General features: G+C 39.2%; 1 protein-coding gene across 6 annotated transcripts in view; it reads left to right on the forward strand.

Annotated features, from left to right (window-relative positions):
- Nucleotides 1–17,340: 17,340 nt before the first annotated feature.
- LOC143882472 (uncharacterized) overlaps nt 17,341–21,750 on the forward strand; it is an 80,578-nt gene continuing 76,168 nt past the window's right edge. For 5 of the 6 annotated variants that reach the window (XM_077385958.1, XM_077385967.1, XM_077385963.1 and 2 more), the window contains exons 1-2: nt 17,341–17,538; nt 17,611–17,796. In XM_077385958.1, the coding sequence (XP_077242073.1) occupies nt 17,440–17,538; nt 17,611–17,796 (285 nt within the window). In that variant the 5' untranslated portion in view covers nt 17,341–17,439. The remainder of the gene's footprint in view (nt 17,539–17,610; nt 17,797–21,750) is intronic. The other variant, XM_077385973.1, reaches the window with a different exon arrangement.

The following is a 21,750-nucleotide window of genomic DNA, read 5'->3' on the forward strand; positions in this document are numbered from 1 at the left end:
AAGGAAATCAGTGATTCCTAAGGTTTCTATTTTGATAATTTAATGATTGAATATGTGATGGAATATTATGATCTGGAAATTTTTAAAACAATTTGATTTTAATTCAATTTACTCAAGGATTTTAAAAGGTTTCAATTCAGATTGTAGATTTACACATCAACATATAACAAATATTTTCAGAACAAGATGAAATTTTTACAGTAACTTCTCCTTAATTATATAAGATTATAATAAAAATTTCATAGATTTTAAATGTGGTTTGCTATTAGTTTTTCAATGTTGAAAGTTTCTGTCCAGATTGTGAATTAACACAGTAACGTATAGCAAATCAATTCAAAACAATATGAAATTTCTATAGTATGTGTATTACAATAAGAAAGGATTACTGTAAAAGTTTCATAAATTTTAAAAATGATTTACTATTAATTTACGATTTTACAAATATCCATCCAGATTATGAATTAACAAAGAAACATATAGTAAATCAAATCCAAATCAGTTTAAACTTTATGAAAACATGTAATTCCAGTAGTAATTATCAAACAAATATTTTCAGAAGTTTTCATTGCAATTTACTATTTTTATCAGATTTAATACAGCATGCATGATTTTACGTAAAAAATCATAAACAAATATCCAACAGCAACCAAAAATCTTGAAAACTTCACGGGAGATTAGATTAGATTTAATTTGCATCTCATCCAAATTTCACTTTTGAAAACATTATAGAGTTTTTGAAAATTGGTTTTTTCCAAAAATACCCCTAGAGTTAAATGAATTTTTAAACCCTTTAAATCAAATCAAGAATTCATAAAGAAATTCGTACTAATTCAAAATCTTACAATTATGTTATGTTTAAATTTTCATTGATTTTGGATCTATGTTGACATCTTCTTAAATTCAATCTTTAGAATTTTACCCCTTTGAGGGTAAAGTTCAAAAGGTCAAATTACGGTCAAAACGAAGTCAAAATTCTTCGAAATTCCAGATTTCTACACTTCTTAATGTTCAAAACACTCAGAGATTGAAAAAAACATATTTTGAATAACAATAAGAAAAAATAAAAATAAATCACAAATTCAATCCTATCATGCTTCTAGTTTAAGATATATGAAAGAGGGTTTTGGAATACCAACCTTGCTAGCTCTCCTTGTCTCTAGGGTAAGTAATCCTCGGATATACGCTTTGTCTTACCCTTTCAATTAGCAAAGAAAACCCCCAAAAAAAATGTTGCCGCCGATCCGTTCCGCCGTCTTCACTTTCTCTTAGAGGGAAGGATTGGGAGGTGATTGGGAGAGATAATGGAAGAAGAATATAGGGAAAGGGATTGGAGGGAGTGATTGGAAGAGATAATGGAAGAGAAAAAGATAATGGAAGATAAATCTCTCATTTTCTCCTCCTTTTTATGGATGGGAAGGAAGATATATATAGGGAGAGAAAGAGAGAGAGAGAGATGTGTTGGTGGAGAGCTCATCATGTTGTCCCTCTTAGTGGAGAATCCATCATCATTCTTCTTAGTGGAGGGCCCATCATGTTTCTTAGTGGAGAATCCATCATCATTCTTCTTAGTGGAGGGCCCATCATGTTTCTTAGTGGAGAATCCATCATCATTCTTCTTAGTGGAGGGCCCATCATGTTTCTTAGTGGAGAATCCATCATCATTCTTCTTAGTGGAGGGCCCATCATGTTTCTTAGTGGAGAATCCATCATTATTGTTCTTAGTGGAGGGCCCATCATGTTTCTTTAGTGGAGAATCCATCATTATTGTTCTTCATAAGAGGCCTCACAAGAGGCCCTACTGAGGCCCCACAATGTGGGCCCCACAACGCGGGCCCCACAACGTGGGCCCCACAATGTGGGCCCTCGGTTGATTCGAATTTTAAACAAATGTTCAATGCGGGCCCACCAAACGGGTCCAAATTCTCCCTCGCTTGGATTCTTATGAATAATCTCTCTCAACCTCTCACGGAAAAATGCGAAACATGGCGGAAATGATCGGATGGGGTTTCTCCCAAGCATAGCGAACTTGGGTCCGGTCAAAATGGGGTGTCTACAGTAACTGGTTTTGGCTTTGCCTAACTCTAAGCTCAGCATGTCCTATGTGGGCATGGTATACATATATGTGCGTATGCTTGGCTTATGCATTGTGAAGGCTTGAAGGTCCCTCTTGCTGAAGTGATCAAACAACCCTTGCCAGGTGGTCCCCAGTGCGGCGGGAAGTGTAGACACCCCATTTTGTTTTGTTTTAATCAACAAATAAATTAGTGTGTTAAATCCATGTGAGAACCCCCTCTATCATTGATTTATATGTTTTAGGTCATTAATATCTTGATCTGACTTTACGGATCATCAATCGGGACAAAATAAGCTAGGGTCACTTCATAGCCCGGACCCTGATTCCATTCCGAGACCCGATTTCCGTAAATCGTTAGATCAATGGCAGATCATGACCTGGGTCTAACCATCCAAAACCACCTAACCTCTCCTCTCATCCTAACCATTCAAACCTCACCTAACCTCACCTAACCTCTCCTCCCATCATAACCATCCAAACCTCACCTAACCTCACCTAACCTCACCTAACATCACCTAACCTCACCTAACCTTACCTAACCTCACCTAACCTCACCTAACCTCCTATCCCATTCTCCTATAAATACCCTCTCATCTTACCAAAGAAAAGGAGGAAAAAAAAGAAAAGAGGAGAGAACCCCTCTCTTAGAAAATTCAAGCCCTCTCTCTAGACCAAATCCCTCTTCTCCATAAGTTTGCATGGAATATCGTCTACAAAAAGGTATGTCTTTTGGAATTTTATTTTCTTTTCTATATTTGTAGGATTGAGTGTTGTTTTGCGTATATTTTGGTTGATGTCATGTTTAATTTTGTACTAGTTTGGCCTTGGTCATGTTCTCACTTATGCTAAATATAATTAATGTGTTAGGGTCATTAGAACCTATTTGCAATGGGATGTTGAAATCATTGGCTTGTTAGGGAATTTAGATTTCTTTTGGGAAAACAATTCATTAAAAATTTTGAACATTTACAAGAAAGAAAACTTGAATTTTACATGAATTATCAAAACCCATTTAATTTGGCTTACAAAACCTCCATCTTTCAATTGATAACAACAGCCCCCACTCAATCTCAAGAACCCAATATCCATACCCCACCTTGCCAAGTAGATAAAAACAACCCCTTTTTCAAACATCCCATTTGAATCTAATCTCAGGCCCATTCAAGCCATTTTTCATATTCACCGTCTTTTAATCACTAAAAAAATAAGAACTATCAAAAGAAAACATGGGGGTGCCAATATCATTCCCGTCATAGTGCTAGCTGTTAGACTTTAAACAGATTTTTCGACCTCTAATCAACAGAATCGTGGGAAATGGTTAACTACAAAGTCGTAGATATTTTCGTGCCGTTTCCAACGAGTATTCGTGCTAGATCAGACAGCGAGCGGTTAAAAAGTTAAGTCCAAAATGGTTGCGGCACACCTTTAGGCATTTCCAGTTTAATGTTGCTGTCCTTTTGTTTGCAACACAAATTCGAACCTCTAAATCACAGATTTACAAACAATGGAGAACTACAAAGTTGTAGCCCTATAAAAGATCTTTCCAACGCATGTTTGTACGTTGAATTTGGCCAAGCGGTTAAAGAGTTACGACAGTTTTAGTGGGCTGCATTTGTCAGATCTTTTAATGGTCAATGGTTTGTCGAATTTGTGCAATTGTCAAAACTTGGTTGTGTTAACGTCATTTTCCAAACCAAAATCGAAAGACATTAATCTAAAGTACATCCAACCTAAAATTAACAAAACTAAAATTCACTCATTTAAAATCCACTGATAAAAATCCGTTAAAAGCCATTAACCAAAAGACCACTAAAAATTTCAAATGAAACTAAAACCTTCTAAATAAACAACTTTAAAAGCTACCAAACACACTAAATACCTTCAGATAATAAAAGCTTCAAGAAAACTCTAAAAGTTTCCACAAACCCAAAAGAATTCGAGATTCCCAAGAGCCGGTGGATTCAAAATTCCTTTAGGAACCCTTAGAGCCCAATTTAGGAACACTGGTGTCGTGTCGTGTCGTGTCCTAAGTTTTAGGGAGTCTTAGGTTTTAGGGAGTCCTAGAGTCAGGAGTCCGGCCTCATCACGGACGCTTGCTATGTATAGCAACCGTGCCATAGGTCTAGTTACACTAGTCACCCAATCTTTCCCTAGGACAAGCCTAGTAAACTAGGATGTAAGGCAAACCTGCATTAGTCTAAGGGACCATTTGCATTTAGATGAGAATCATATAGCATCTTAGATGAAATCCTAAGATAATAAAATCTTCAACTTGAATTAAATAACTTCTCCTAAAACTGTTGAAACAGTCAATCCCGTCTAGGTCGGTGTCTTAGTTGAGTTAGGCATATGTAACTTAGCTTAGGTGCACCGAACTACGTCGACTCTGATCCCAGTGAGGCTTGGGTACGTAGGCAGCTTGGATGTCTGATGGCATACCACCCGCGAGTCGGCACCACAAACAAATTGTGGTGTTTTGTATATTAATTTTCTTGTAAATGCTTAATCAAATCACTTAGGACTTTCCATGAAATTAGAATTTTAGGAGAACTTTCACATAGATTGAATCCAGACAAATTAATAAATCAAGATACACATTTAGGATTCACATTGAAATTAGATCATAGGATGCATGTCACTTAGTTCGCACATTAACATAGAGTTGAATGAGCCATTTAAAATAAATTTAAAAGAGTTAGCTTTTGGAATCGAAGACCGATTATCGGGCAAGAATGGTGCATGTGGTGGATAACTCCCCATACCTTCCATTCTCGTAACCAGGTAGCGAGTCTAGATTTCTGGTTAATTACGGGTCCTAGATCCCACATCTAGGTGGCGACTCTGTCAGTCTCTTTCGTGTGGAATTCGGATTGCCTTAGTGATCCCAAGTTCACAGGAAAGATTAATTCAAATCAATAATAAAATGCACACGCCAATCGCGTGGATACGAGAGACCAAGAGAGAGAGAGCGGCGGCTCGCGCCCCACACCCCTCTCGCGGGATTTGGGTACCACAGTCTGGCGACTCTGCTGGGGACCACCTAACTTCATTAAAATTTCAAAAGATAATTCATTTGAATTTAATTTAACTGGCTCATAAAAACTCTATACTTGTTAGATTAGTTTGTCTTGTTTTATTTTCTCATCACATTTTACTCGAACTTAACCTAACAAAACCTGAGGGCATCATAGATTGCGCAAACATATTGCACACACTTACATCACTTGCATCTAAACTCTTGCATCTCACGTGCACACACGTCCTATTTTAGGAACCCGGAGTGTTATCTAGCATGGTTGACTGGGATTTCATCACCTGGTGCCTCTGTGCTAGAGAAGCATTCCACCCTTAGCCTAGTACCTTTATGGTACGTAAACGGATCTCTTGTTCACGTACTGATACGCCGGACACTGGTACAGTATATCGAACAGGGATTCGCGCTAAGGGAACTCTTGGCCTTATCCCTAGATTAACCCACACATGCATGTAGTATACGAACACATGTGCATCATGTGTGTGAGCCTAGTTTAGGATATCCTACCCATTGGTGTCTAGATTAGGCCGTGGTCCATCTTCCAATGGTCACGATCGGTCCTTAGATACACGAACAAAGTCATGAGTCGAGATTCTCTCTCCACTCCGATAGATTAGGATTAGGGTTGATGCCTTCAGGTAACACTGATAAAATGTGAAAAAAAAAAAAAAAAATTTCCCTTTGGGTTAGGATATAAATCCCATAATTTTCAAAGATCTCATAGGATTAGTCATTCATGATCTATCCGTTGAAAGCAATCTTATGCTATCTCATCTAATCTTTTGATCGTGCGTCTTTCGTTCTTCTGTCATACGATTCGATCGTATCTTCATGCCATCCCCTAACTGGCAGATGCAGAATCTCACAATCTTTCGATTATGCGTTCTCATGATCTGATCATGCCTGGTCCAGATAATCCAATCTTGCTTGTACCCCTGGTCTGTTCCTCCTCTAGGGGCTACCTTTTTCAAGATTATTTTGCTAAGTCCTTCAGAGTTCACTCTCAGAATCATTGAGCTAGGGGCATTTCCCTATGCGAATCAGTCATCATTGTCCAAAATTGAAAGTATCAGCCATGATGATGTTCAGAACGAACCAGCCTTCGCCGAGCCTTCAACGCCAAACAGTTGCAGCAGTTAAAGTTTTAGTCACTTACTATTTTATGTTGAGTCAGTCATCATGGTCAGTATAATTGTTGAGTCCGGTCTTACAGTTAAAGGTCAATGCCTAGTCCAGGCAAGTTATCTTCTGTTTCTCTTTCTTATTTAGAGTTGTGAATCGTGAGCATGTTCAGGATAGGTCGTCTGATGTAATAGCTTTTCTTTAAATAAAATTTCAGTCAGTTCCAAAAAGTTCACTTGTGTCTGTTCTTAAGTGTGCTTCTGATCTTAAAATAAGACTCCCTCCTCAAATGAGGACAAAATTGACGAAACTCCACTTGAGTCACAGCAATTACTTGAACGAGAGGAGGAGCGCCAATCCCAACCTTTCAAAGATGAAATTGAAATGATAAACACTGGCACTGAAACTTTGATTCAGTGAATGCCGATTGAAAATACATTACCCTCTAAAGAGTGTGAAGAATTGATAAAATTATTTCAAGAATAAGAAGATTGTCTAGAAAAGCTACAACCGATACCAGGGGCAAGACATAGATGGAAAGCTCAAAGAAAATGAAGAAAGTGAGAAGATATATGCTATACAAGGGGCATAGAGTGGAAACAACTTTCATATTTCCAATCAATGACCTTGGTTCTCAAATTCATAAAGCCAACAAATTCAAGATGAAAAGTTCAAGAGCAAACAATGAAAAGTGATCATCAGATATCGAGAGTACGAATCCATAGATGGAGGATGTCAAAGAACAAGTTTCGCTCTATGAAAGTCAAAAGCACGTATTAGAATCTTGAAAGAAGAAGATCCATTATCTCTTACCTGGAAATGCCGTCAAACTCCGCGAAAAAAAAAAAACAAAAGAGAAAAAAAAAATAATCAGTACCAGAGGGACTCTAGTAACCTAGATCGATTCCCAATCTGAACATCGAAAGGCCTCCTTTGGCCGATTAAATCCCAAAATCAAAACCCAATGTCAAAAGAATACCGATTTGCAAACCCTTCGAGCCTAAATCAAATTTTCTTGAAAACCCATCAAACTTGGGGCATTCCCCCGAACTACGCGAGACCTGATCCCTATACTGGGGTACGTAGGCAACTCGGTTGAACCGAGTTCGGTCGATTCAAAAAGGAAAAGAAATTCAATCCTTTCAAAAAAAAAAAGAGAGGGACAAGTTCCAAAAGAAGAGAAGTTAATTGTTCCAGAAAGAAAAGAAAAAAGAAAAAAAAAATCAAACAATTTATCTTCAAACTAGGGGCATTCGCCCTGAACTACACACGACCTGATTCCTACCTTGGGATATGTAGGCGACCTGTTCACAGGTTCGGTCGAAATCTTTGTTGAGCCTTAAGCCATTCTTTGAAAAGCCCTATCCTACCTATAAAAGTCCTTCTGGTGTTCAGAACTAATGAGCTAGGTCCTGAGATACAATAAAAAAATGAAATGATGATGAATAAGAAAAATAACGGAGTTTGAAGATCTGCTAGACTGAAAACCTGAAAGGGCGGTCTAGGCAAAATTTAAGATCATTCCCCTGCTAAGTTGAAAACCCGAAAGGGCGGCTTAGGCAAAAGCTAAGGGGATAGCCTGCTGGATCGAAAACCTAGAAAGGTGGTTCAGGCAAAAGTTAAGGCTAGCGCGGTCCGCCAAGTTAAAAACCCTGAAGAGGTGACTTGGTCACGGTAAGAGAATCAGTATAAGAAGGCAACAGCCGGTATCAAGACTGAAGATCAACTGAAGTTCAAGCAAATTCAAGTGATATCCTCAAAACTGGGGGCATTGAAGCTAAGCAATCTTAGGGGTCGTAATTAAATTCTTGAGGCATTACTGTTTCGAGGAAGAAGTCCGGTGTTTACCAATTGAAAAACTATTCCTTGAAAGGATAGACTTACCAAACAAAACATTAACTAAGTCAGAAGCATCACTATGTTTGTCAGTATAGTCAGTCAATCTTTATTATTCTAAGTTCACTCCTTCAGGGCTGCTCAATCCTTTGAGTAGTGCCTTTCATCTAAGTTTTCTCTTTAGAAAGAGTCAATTGTCGTTCCTATGTCCAAATGATGTAACTGTCTTGGTGAAGGAGGCCAGGCCTAGGCAGCTCCCTGCAATTATACCTGAAAGAGCTCGAGAATTTAGTCAAACAACTTCATTTCAAAGAAGATCAGCTCAGAAAAATTCAGAAGTAGAAACATCAGAAAGCCCAGCTTCCGTAAAAAGATCATACCCCAGGAAGGCACCTTAAGCTTGGAAGAACCTCAGATGCAATGGTGGTTGAGCCAATTTCTCAGAAAGATGAACCATTCAAATTCATAATTCCCTTCCGGTTAGTTATCCTGGTCAAGAAATGTTTATCTAAACACCTGTCAAGAAGCAGATCCCGCTTTTCCATGAGAGTCGTTGTTCTAAATTACCAATCTCAAATGTCTTGTTCAAGGTTTCAGTTATCAAAATCCCCAGAAGACAAGACCAGCAGTCTCTTTGAGAAAAATCTTGTTGAAGTTTCATAAAAATGTTCCTAATCCATTCTTGCTAGTAATGGTTCTTCGTTCCAAAGGTTTGCCGTTTCATCATTCGTCAAAGTCCTAGTTTCCAACATCTTTGTCGGGCACGATCCATAATATCCCCGATTTCATTGAGTTCAAAAAAATAAAAAATTCATCAAATCCAATCTTACGTCAAATTCAAGTTCATGGAAAATCTCTAAATTCTTCGAGCCCGTTTGTGAACGGTACCTCTTTTCTCGAGCCCATTTGCAAATGGCCCCGTCTTCTCCTTGAGCCCGTTTGTGAACGGTGCCTCATCTCTCGAGTCCATTTGTGAATGGTTTCGTCTTCTCCTTGAGCCCATTTGTGAACGGTGCCTCATTTTCTGAGTTCATTTATGAATGGTCTCATGTCCTCCTTGAGCCCGTTTGTGGACGGTGCCTCATTTCTCAAAAAATCAAAAATTCATCAAATCCAATCCCCAATTCAAAAAATCCAATCCTACGTCAAATTCAAATTCATAAAAATCTCTAAATTTTTCATTGTTGAATTCATCAATCAAAGCTATCTTGTGTCGTCGAGCCCGTTTGTGAACGGTGCCTCATTTCTCGAGCCCATTTGTGAATGGTCTCGTCTTCTCCTTGAGCCCGTTTGCGGACGGTACCTCATTTTCCAAAAATAAAAATTCATCAAATCCAATCCCCGATTCAAACAAATCCAATCTTACGTCAAATTCAAGTTCATGAAAAATCTCATGTCCTCTTTGAGCCCTTCTGTGAAAGGTGCCTCATTTCTCGAGGCCGTTTGTGAATGGTCTCGTCTTCTCCTTGAGCCCGTTTGCGGACGGTACCTCATTTCCCAAAAATAAAAAATTCATCAAAACCAATCCCCGATTCAAACAAATCCAATCTTACGTCAAATTCAAGTTCATGAAAAATCTCATGCCCTCTTTGAGCCCGTTTGTGAACGGTGCCTCTTTTCTCGAGGCCATTTGGGGATGGTCTCGTCTTCTCCTTGAACCCGTTTGTGAACATGTTTCTCATTCTCTGAGTCCATTTGTGAATGGTCTCATGTCCTCTTTGAGCCCGTTTGTGAACGGTGCCTCTTTTCTCGAGGCCATTTGTGAATGGTCTCATCTTCTCCTTGAGCCCGTTTGCGGACGGTACCTCATTTTCCAAAAATAAAAAAATTTATCAAATCCAAATCCTTAATTAAAAAATAAAAATAAAAATCCATTCCTACGTCAAATTCAAGTTCATAAAAAAATCCCTAAATTCTTCGAGCCCGTTTGTGAACGGTGCCTCATTTCTCGAGTCCATTTGTGAATGGTCTCGTCTTCTCTTCGAACCCGTTTGTGAACAGGTGTCTCATTCTCTGAGTCCATTTGTGAATGGTCTCATCTTCTCCTTGAGCCCGTTTGTGAACGGTGCCTCATTTTCTGAGTCCATTTGTGAATGGTCTCGTGTCATCTTTGAGCCCGTTTGTGAACGGTGCCTCATTTCTCGAGTCCATTTGTGAATGGTCTTGTCTTCTCCTTGAGCCCGTTTGTGAACGGTGCCTCATTTCTCGAATCCATTTGTGAATGGTCTTGTCTTCTCCTTGAGCCCGTTTGTGAACGGTGCCTCATTTCTCGAATCCATTTGTGAATGGTCTCGTCTTCTCCTTGAGCCCGTTTGTGAACGGTGCCTCATTTCTCGAGTCCATTTGTGAATGGTCTCGTCTTCTCCTTGAGCCTGTTTGTGAATGGTGCCTCATTTCTCGAGTCCATTTGTGAATGGTCTTGTCTTATCCTTGAGCCCGTTTGTGAATGGTGCCTCTTTTCTCGAATCCATTTGTGAATGGTATCGTCCTCCTTGAGCCCGTTTGTGAACGGTGCCTCATTTCTCGAGTCCATTTGTGAATGGTCTTGTCTTCTCCTTGAGCCCGTTTGTGAACGGTGCCTCTTTTCTCGAATCCATTTGTGAATGGTATCGTCCTCCTTGAGCCCGTTTGTGAACGGTGCCTCATTTCTCGAGTCCATTTGTGAATGGTCTTGTCTTCTCCTTGAGCCCGTTTGTGAACGGTGCCTCTTTTCTCGAGTCCATTTGTGAATGGTTTTCTATCCTCCTTGAGGCCGTTTGTGAACGGTGCCTCATTATCCAAGTCCATTTGGGAATGCTTCTTATCCTCGTTGAACCCGCTTGTGAGCGGCGTCTCATCTCCTTCTAAAAACTGTTTGAGAGCGATCTTTGTCCTTTCCCTTCAGAATCCATTCGAAAATGATATCTCATTCTCTAATTGCCCGTTTGTGAACGGCGCCGCATCGAGTTTTTATTATTATTCAAGTTCTAGGGTTTCATCTAAGGTTTTGCATTATGTTAAGGTGCGTTGTGTCTAGAGAGTCCTTTGTCGATTAAAACTACGCAAAATGGTTCTGTCATTTTTAACTTTGGTATTCAATGACTACGTCATCTCTACCAAAGAGGGGCATCTGTAGACACCCCATTTTGTTTTGTTTTAATCAACAAATAAATTAGTGTGTTAAATCCATGTGAGAACCCCCTCTATCATTGATTTATATGTTTTAGGTCATTAATATCTTGATCTGACTTTACGGATCATCAATCGGGACAAAATAAGCTAGGGTCACTTCATAGCCCGGACCCTGATTCCATTCCGAGACCCGATTTCCGTAAATCGTTAGATCAATGGCAGATCATGACCTGGGTCTAACCATCCAAAACCACCTAACCTCTCCTCTCATCCTAACCATTCAAACCTCACCTAACCTCACCTAACCTCTCCTCCCATCATAACCATCCAAACCTCACCTAACCTCACCTAACCTCACCTAACATCACCTAACCTCACCTAACCTTACCTAACCTCACCTAACCTCACCTAACCTCCTATCCCATTCTCCTATAAATACCCTCTCATCTTACCAAAGAAAAGGAGGAAAAAAAAGAAAAGAGGAGAGAACCCCTCTCTTAGAAAATTCAAGCCCTCTCTCTAGACCAAATCCCTCTTCTCCATAAGTTTGCATGGAATATCGTCTACAAAAAGGTATGTCTTTTGGAATTTTATTTTCTTTTCTATATTTGTAGGATTGAGTGTTGTTTTGCGTATATTTTGGTTGATGTCATGTTTAATTTTGTACTAGTTTGGCCTTGGTCATGTTCTCACTTATGCTAAATATAATTAATGTGTTAGGGTCATTAGAACCTATTTGCAATGGGATGTTGAAATCATTGGCTTGTTAGGGAATTTAGATTTCTTTTGGGAAAACAATTCATTAAAAATTTTGAACATTTACAAGAAAGAAAACTTGAATTTTACATGAATTATCAAAACCCATTTAATTTGGCTTACAAAACCTCCATCTTTCAATTGATAACAACAGCCCCCACTCAATCTCAAGAACCCAATATCCATACCCCACCTTGCCAAGTAGATAAAAACAACCCCTTTTTCAAACATCCCATTTGAATCTAATCTCAGGCCCATTCAAGCCATTTTTCATATTCACCGTCTTTTAATCACTAAAAAAATAAGAACTATCAAAAGAAAACATGGGGGTGCCAATATCATTCCCGTCATAGTGCTAGCTGTTAGACTTTAAACAGATTTTTCGACCTCTAATCAACAGAATCGTGGGAAATGGTTAACTACAAAGTCGTAGATATTTTCGTGCCGTTTCCAACGAGTATTCGTGCTAGATCAGACAGCGAGCGGTTAAAAAGTTAAGTCCAAAATGGTTGCGGCACACCTTTAGGCATTTCCAGTTTAATGTTGCTGTCCTTTTGTTTGCAACACAAATTCGAACCTCTAAATCACAGATTTACAAACAATGGAGAACTACAAAGTTGTAGCCCTATAAAAGATCTTTCCAACGCATGTTTGTACGTTGAATTTGGCCAAGCGGTTAAAGAGTTACGACAGTTTTAGTGGGCTGCATTTGTCAGATCTTTTAATGGTCAATGGTTTGTCGAATTTGTGCAATTGTCAAAACTTGGTTGTGTTAACGTCATTTTCCAAACCAAAATCGAAAGACATTAATCTAAAGTACATCCAACCTAAAATTAACAAAACTAAAATTCACCCATTTAAAATCCACTGATAAAAATCCGTTAAAAGCCATTAACCAAAAGACCACTAAAAATTTCAAATGAAACTAAAACCTTCTAAATAAACAACTTTAAAAGCTACCAAACACACTAAATACCTTCAGATAATAAAAGCTTCAAGAAAACTCTAAAAGTTTCCACAAACCCAAAAGAATTCGAGATTCCCAAGAGCCGGTGGATTCAAAATTCCTTTAGGAACCCTTAGAGCCCAATTTAGGAACACTGGTGTCGTGTCGTGTCGTGTCCTAAGTTTTAGGGAGTCTTAGGTTTTAGGGAGTCCTAGAGTCAGGAGTCCGGCCTCATCACGGACGCTTGCTATGTATAGCAACCGTGCCATAGGTCTAGTTACACTAGTCACCCAATCTTTCCCTAGGACAAGCCTAGTAAACTAGGATGTAAGGCAAACCTGCATTAGTCTAAGGGACCATTTGCATTTAGATGAGAATCATATAGCATCTTAGATGAAATCCTAAGATAATAAAATCTTCAACTTGAATTAAATAACTTCTCCTAAAACTGTTGAAACAGTCAATCCCGTCTAGGTCGGTGTCTTAGTTGAGTTAGGCATATGTAACTTAGCTTAGGTGCACCGAACTACGTCGACTCTGATCCCAGTGAGGCTTGGGTACGTAGGCAGCTTGGATGTCTGATGGCATACCACCCGCGAGTCGGCACCACAAACAAATTGTGGTGTTTTGTATATTAATTTTCTTGTAAATGCTTAATCAAATCACTTAGGACTTTCCATGAAATTAGAATTTTAGGAGAACTTTCACATAGATTGAATCCAGACAAATTAATAAATCAAGATACACATTTAGGATTCACATTGAAATTAGATCATAGGATGCATGTCACTTAGTTCGCACATTAACATAGAGTTGAATGAGCCATTTAAAATAAATTTAAAAGAGTTAGCTTTTGGAATCGAAGACCGATTATCGGGCAAGAATGGTGCATGTGGTGGATAACTCCCCATACCTTCCATTCTCGTAACCAGGTAGCGAGTCTAGATTTCTGGTTAATTACGGGTCCTAGATCCCACATCTAGGTGGCGACTCTGTCAGTCTCTTTCGTGTGGAATTCGGATTGCCTTAGTGATCCCAAGTTCACAGGAAAGATTAATTCAAATCAATAATAAAATGCACACGCCAATCGCGTGGATACGAGAGACCAAGAGAGAGAGAGCGGCGGCTCGCGCCCCACACCCCTCTCGCGGGATCAGGGTACCACAGGAAGTTCAATACATCATCGTTTTAATGCCACCACAAGGGCGAAATGCAAAGAGATGGTGCTTTCACATCAAACGAGGGTGACAAACATCAATCCGGGTGATGAAATCCCAAACTCCACCCATCTGTCCCGAGTGCTAGTTACTCCCAAGGGTAATAGGTATGCAAAATATGGTGTGTACATGTATTTGCATAAAATAAATGGGTAAGCCTAGGTGCCTCCCGGGCATTTTCTTTCAATTTGGAGGCAATTTTGAGCATTGGCTCTTGCAATCACTGCAGAACAAGCGTATGGTACTGAAAAGTAAATCTAAAACTTGTTTTATTTAGGTCGTTAGGAGCGTCTGCAACTTGCAGGTGCTCCCGAAAGCTATATCGAGTTAAGGATAACCCTAATAAAGGAGAAAAAAGCCAAGTTATTTGGTTGAATTTTTTGAAAATGCCAAGTTAAGTCAATATAGAGCTATAACATTTTTTATTTTTAATAATAAGTCTGCTGAAAGAAAATCATAATCCCCAGCAGAGTCGCAGTATGTGGGAGCCGGTTTTTTCCTGCGCACGTAAGGCGGCAGGGGATCACCACATCGGGTTCTCTGGGAGTGTTAATTGATCTGCATTTCTTGTGAACTCGGGACCGGGGTCCTAACTTTGTAAGAAAGAGAAACTCAGAGTCGCCAACTAGGTTAGGGCCTAAGACCCGTGCCTGTTCTTCTGATGAAAATGGGGGAAGTACCCGAATTTCATTGGGAGAACAGTAACCAAATGGGTTCTTTTGCTCTTGGCCTAGAACCTTATAATTTTGCTCTGTTTGTTAAGGCATGATCCTTACAATATCTGAGTAAGGGTTATGGTTACAATCGGGGAAGGTGTTAGGCACCCCTCTTGCCTGGATTAATCCAGTCTCTTGACTTGATTTGGCATTTTTCGAAGAATTTAATCAGGATAACTTATCTTTTTATCCTTTATTTAGATTATGCTTAATTCCAGGATATAAATAAAATGAATTTACAAAAATACCCTTTTATCCTTTATTTAGATTACACTTAATTCCAAGATATAAATAAAATGAATTTACGAAAATACCGAAAATAAGAGGTAGTTATCCTGATTGAGATCGTATGCTGCTTTATGAGTCTTGAAAGATCTCGCAGCTGATCACAATCAGGTTAACTTAAATTAAACGGAAAAGACATTGCGAAAAATAAAAGACCTGTAGAAGGATTTATATCATAAGTTCTGAGGGTAATGTAAGATGGAGATCTGATAATATCACCACCTCGTACCTTACTTTGTAAAGGAAATTACAGAAAGCTGGAAAATAAATGTAAATTTACCAAGATCTGAACAGAATTCGGCAGCGTAACTGGCTATTTTGAAAAGGGGGCTCCGAAGTTGCCGAGATTTCGGCGGTGTAACGGCGCTGTGCTGACAAAGGGGCTTCGGATTTTGCCGAGATTTCGACAGAACAATGGCGTTGTTTAGATAATAGGGTCTCACGTTCTCTGAAATTCGATAGCACAACAGTGCTGTGTTGACGAAGAGGCTTTGGGTTTGTAGGAAAGTCGGTGGCGTAACGACGCTATTTCGACATAGAGGCTCCGAGTTTGTCGAGATTCGGCAGAACAACAGGGCTATTATTGAAAAATAACTCGTAGTTCTGTGAAATTCGACAGAACAACTGCGCTATTTAAAGGATGTCGCTCCGAACCTTCGGAATTTCGGCAGAATGCCGATGCCCGGTGTGAGCTACCTAGAGTTTCTCTATTTTCTCTCTTTTAGAAACAAAGAAATTAGGATTTTTGGAAATCAGAGGGTGTTTGGATTGGAAATGCCAGAGGGGGTGAAAACCCAAGGGTTTTCTCAACATGAAAAGGAGGAGAGAGGGATTTTTCACCTTAGCCACCTTTTTTTGGGGGTGGGGGGGTAAAAATGGTCATTTCGACCAAATTTCGCAGGGGGCGAAATACCTGCGAAATTTGGTGTCACCCAGATGATGTCATTTGAGTGACATCTTATCTCGGCTAGCGCGAAAGTTTGTCTCTTGTGTCGCCTCAAAAAATGTGATTTTTCGTCTTTTATCGGTGAGTTTCGAATGTCCGTAACTTCTCCGATTGAAATCCGAATCACAAGCGGTCAGATCCATTGGATTGCTCGTTCTGGGGTTTCCAATGAATCTAATATCGCTTGCTTTCGAAAAATGAAGTACCCTTTGGGTAAAAACATAAGTTTTTTACTCAAAGTTAACTTACCGATTGAAATGCCGTGTGAAAACGGGCTTATCGGTTTATGCCATAAAAGGCGGGTGCAGTGTAAAAACAGGCTTTCCAGTTGTATTTCTGGGATAAAACGGTTTTCGAAAATTATTTTCCTCTGTAAATAACCTAAAGAGAGATTGAGAGAAACCCAACTGGTGCTCTGGGACTCGTCATAAGGTTCTTCCTCACTACACCTATCATTAGTACCACCTTGACAAAATTGGGTGTCTACAACTATAGAGGACGTGAAAATAAGGTAACTCATCATGGGTAGTTACCATAAAGTTTCCCTCTATGAAGAACATGGGATAACGAGGAGTGGTTACCCGAATAAAGCTATACGAGGAGGCATTTGTCTCCAAGGAAGAGATCTTAGAATAAAAAATCCAGACATGTGATCTTATCTTTACTTTTCAGTACCCCTACCTTTTACTTTTTCGTAGTTGTAGCTATACTCAGATTAAGAAAGCAATGTATTCATCTTCCCCAGTGAGTGTCTCTTTAGTTCGTTTTATCCCTCACAATGGCACTGGGTTTGTGCTTGTTTTGTTGCTTGGTTTGATTCGGACGGTCAGTCGACCCTGAGGGTCTTCCACGCCCCGTGGGTGAGGGGGCACCCCCTCGTTCACTCTCAGGATTCCTTTTTTTTTCGTTTTTACGTGCATGAGTAGATAAACGCCGTGCTTCCCTATATGCAAAGATAATGGAACCCAAAGAAGAAGTGTCGTTCCCCTTTTCTTCTCAATCCCGAGGTACGAAAAGGTTTCGTTCTTTGACCGCCCCCCTCCCCCCCCCCCCCTCCGAATTGAATTTCCGATCCTTGCCTCGGGAGAGGATGGCACGCCGCACGTATACCCACATGATCACACACACACACCCTACCTCACACGCCCGGATTAAAGGGGACCAAAAACCGCGCCAACAACTGCTCTTTATATAATATATAAGACACGATGAGTAGTGCAATTATCAAAACATAGTTGTGCTGATATCATTTCTGAGGCTTTCTAATCTAAACATGTGCAAAATTGTACAGTACAAGGGCAAGGGGGTGGCCGAGAAAGAAAAAGGATATGCAACCTGCCGCGTTACCAGCAGCATTTTGGGATTTAGTTGTTTTCATTTCTTCCCGCTTCGGAAAATGTTGGAGGCGAAGAGTTTGAGGAAGGCGCTCGTCCCTCCTTCTCTCCTGCAGAACCCTTCACCTGCAAACCTTCAGTCTACTCGCCTCGCTCTCCATGTCAAACCCTAACCCTAATTTCTCCATTTCCACATCTCATTCTCTTTCTCATTATTTGTTCTTCTTCATCAGGTTAACGGTGACGATTGCTCTTGTTCGGTCTATATCGCTTCCGGATGCCGCGTTTACAAAGTTGAGGTAACTCCATTTCCAAACCCTAGTAAATTTCTTCACAGATATCTTTTTTTTTTTGAAAATTCTTCACATATATCTTTCTCGGTCTATATCGCTTCCGGATGCCACGTTTACAAAGTTGAGGTAACTCCATTTCCAAACCCTAGTAAATTTCTTCACATTTATCTGTTTTTTTTTTTTTTGGAAAATTCTTTACATATATCTTTCTCATCCATTTTTCTGCTTACTCTTTGCAATCTGTGGTTCGGCATGCTATTTTTTGTGTGCATTGTTATCGAAATGATCGGCGTTGTTGACTAGTTTCTAGGCTTATTGTATTACATCTGTAAATCGAACAAGATTCTGCTATTACTATAACTCGCTTGACAACTAGAACTTGCAAAAATCCCTATGGAGTAGTTGATTCACTATCGCAACATTGGTGCCCTACCTTGTGAAGTTCAATGTCTTGCTTTGATATCAGATAGTCTCATTTTTGGCAAATGAGATTGGAATTGGTTTGGCAGGCCCAAAAAAGTGAATTGTGTGTTTATGTTTTGATTTTCTTTGTCGATGGCTTTGGTTGAATTAAATATTTATACTATGAGTTAAACATACAATTTGAAGTATCGTGAAATTGAAAATAAATAGAAAGTAGGCAAACGTTTCTAGAAAAGCTGTACATTGTTTATAGAGGATAAGCATGTGAAGAATGTGAAGAAGAATTCGATTCATTCTGGTTGCCTTATTCAAGATTTTAGTTGTTAAACTCTTACGAGTCGTACGAGTTAACTCTCGAGTCGAGTGGCTAGGCTTTCGAGTCGAGTCGTATGGGCGACTCGCCTCTGTTGAAGACTCTTCTGAGTTTTGGACAATCATGTGTGGGAGGTTCCCAGTCTTGGACAATCTTGGGTTCTTGGCCTGAACCACTATAAATCTCCTTCCAACCATACCATAAATCATTGGTGGATACAAATCTAAAGCAACGAATGGTTCACCCACGATTAAGTTCCAACCAAAACTTAATTATTTTTGTGCATGCAAGTTGCAAGCATACAGTTATTTATATTTTTGGGTTAGTGCTTTATCTATGTGATATTGGGTTATATTTTTTACATCCTTCATTTTTTGATATGTAATTATATTTTTTCAATTAAATTTATGTTCCGAAAACTCTTACAAGTCACGAGTCTTAAAATTAAGAAATCGAGCCATGAGTCGAGTGATGCGTGTAACTACATAAAGCTAACTATATTTGAAATTCAAAATACACTACTAAAAATAAACTAACTTCTAATCTACCACTATATATAACGATCCAACTGTCATATCTGATCTAATGCAGAGCTGTACATTATTTATAGAGGATAAGCATGTGAAGAATGTGAAGAAGAACTCGATTCATTCTCGGGTGCCTTTGCATATATTGATTCATGATTTTATATGAAAAACATAACAAACATGCGCGCAGCTACCTAAAACTAACTATATTTGAAATTCAAAATACACAACTAAAAATAAGTAAAAACTAACTTCTAATCTACCACTAGATATAACGATCCAACGGTCAGATCTGATCTAATGTATTCTAAAATTTTTAAAGAATTTATGTTGTACACCATCATTTTGGCTACTACTAAGTGGGCCATGTAAGGATTCCAAAGGTGCTTCGAAAGTTTCACCTTTTGGAATCCCTAAAGTAGAAGGTGCTTCGAAAGTTTCAGATTTCAGACCTATTAGTTTGGTGGGTTGCTTATACAAACTTTTAGCCAAAGTTTTGGCTGATCGTTTAAAGGTTTTCTATATTGGTTAATGGTTCTACTAAAGGTTTTTTTAAATCATCCAGAGGCATCAGGCAAGGTGATCCACTATCTCCTTTCTTTTTTGTTCTAGTCGCAGAAACTCTCAGTAAATTGATCCAGAAAGGCTGCGAGAAGAGTTTAATTGAAGGTTTGGTAGTTGGTAAGAATAAAGTGGAAGTGTCTATTTTGCAATTTGCAGATGACACCTTGTTTTTATGTGTGTCGGAGAACAAGAATATTTTAAACCTTAAGGCGTTCCTAAGATGCTATGAACTGATAACAGGGCAGAGGACAAATCTGTTTAAATCCAGAATCTTTGCTATTAATATTTCTTCTGCAGAAATTGGTTTGTTTGCAGAAATCTTGGGGTTCAAAGTGGATTTTTCCCATCTTCTTATCTTGGTCTGCCTTTGGGAGTTGGAAGACCAAAAAAAAGTCTTTGGGATCCAATTGTGGATAGAATTGAGAGGAGATTGGAAACTTTGGAAGAGAAAATTAGTTTCAAGGGGGGGGGGGGGAGATTAACTCTGATTAAATTAGTTCTTGCTAACATCCTAGTTTATTTTCTATCTTTATTCAGGTGCCCGGCTAGTGTGGTTTTGAGGATAGAGAAAATCCAGCGTAGATTCCTTTGGGGCGGATCAAATCATGGGGGTGGAATTGCTTTAGTAAAATGGGATAAAGTTTGCCTTCCTCTTAAAAAGGGAGGCCTGGGTATTCGTAGAATTAAGCAATTCAACCTCGCCCTCATGAGCAAATGGTTGTGGAGATTTGGAGAAGAGAGGTCTGCTTTATGGGTAAGAGTAATTGGGAGTAAATATGGTTTTCTCTCCGGAAACTGGGAGTCAGATGATCGGTTTGAAAAGAAAGGTACAACTACCTGGAGGGATATTATTATTTTGAGCCATGAATTCAGAAAAGGGTGTTGCTTCAAAGTCTATTATGGAAATCAGATCAAATTTTAGATTGATGCTTGGTGTGCAAAGGACCCTCTGAATATTGTTTTCCCTGATCTTTTTTATTGTAACTGCGGAAAAGAATGTTCTTGTCTGCGATTGCTTCGAAAGAGTGGATCAGAAAGTGGTGTGGTGTCCTCGCAGGAATTTTTTCGAAAGGGAATTATCTTCTCTCTCATCATTATTTGATTTAATTGAAAAATGCTGTATAAACCTTGGCTCTGAGGAATCCTTATCGGCCAAGGTTTGGAATTTTCATTGCCCTCCAAGAGTAAGTTTCTTTGGGTGGTCTGTTAGTTGCCGTCGCATTCAGACTATTGAATTCTTAAGAAAAAGAGGTATGTGGCTAGTTGATCATTGTTCTTTATGCTTAAAGGATGTAGAATCAATTGATCATATATTCATCCATTGTAGTTATGTTCGCGAAGTTTGGGGTTTGATTTTGATGAGATTCGGTATTCAGTGGGTCTTTCCGTATTCTACTGAACAAGTTCTTAAAAGCTGGGATTTTGTTCCTTGGAAGAAAAAGGGCAAGGTTCTTTGGAAAATTTGTTTATTGGCAGGCTGGTGGTCCATTTGGAAAGAGCGTAACGAGAGAATCTTTAATGGAAAGGCAAAATCTTCCTATGGTCTATATTTGAAGATTATTGCCCTGGCTATTCTCTGGGCGAAAAGTTCTCATATTTTCTGTGCAGTTTCTGTCTATGATTTGTGGGAGGGTTGGCAGATCATATGCAATGAGGCGTCGTCCAAAGCAAAGGTGATTCAAAAGTGGGCTCTTCCTCCCTTTGGTTTTTTCAAGCTAAATTTTGATGGTGCTTCTTTTGGGAATCCGGGTGCAGCTGGAATTGGTGGTCTTCTTAAGAATGATAGAGGTGAAGTGATTTGGGCTTTTTCCGGTCCAATCGGTATAAGCGATTCTTCTGAAGCGGAAGTAAAAGTGGCTTTTTCCGGAATATTACATATAGATAATCTCATTCTGGACAACGTGATAGTAGAAGGGGACTCGGCAAATGTGGTTCTGGACAACGTGATAGTAGAAGGGGACTTGGCAAATGTGGTAAAGTGGCTTTCGGGTTCTGCTCCGCCGCCATGGAGATTCCCCAGTATTATGGATGAGATCTCTGATTATGTTTCTGATTCGGCTGCAGTTTTCTCACATATTCGGAGATCGGCAAATGGCGAATCTGATTCCCTTGCCAAATCTGGGGTTAGCAGGGCTAGTTTAGAGTGGTTTGATTATTTCCCTTCGTAAATTGTATTTTCTTTTTCTTTTTCTTTGTATTTTGTGAACCTTCTCGGTTCCTTCCATCAATATATTAATATTTCAAAAAAAAAAA

This window comes from Tasmannia lanceolata, unplaced genomic scaffold (genome assembly GCF_043159265.1).
Source record: "Tasmannia lanceolata isolate RefF3 unplaced genomic scaffold, GAP_Taslan_0.1 ptg000002l, whole genome shotgun sequence".
Classification (NCBI taxonomy): Eukaryota; Viridiplantae; Streptophyta; class Magnoliopsida; order Canellales; family Winteraceae; genus Tasmannia; species Tasmannia lanceolata.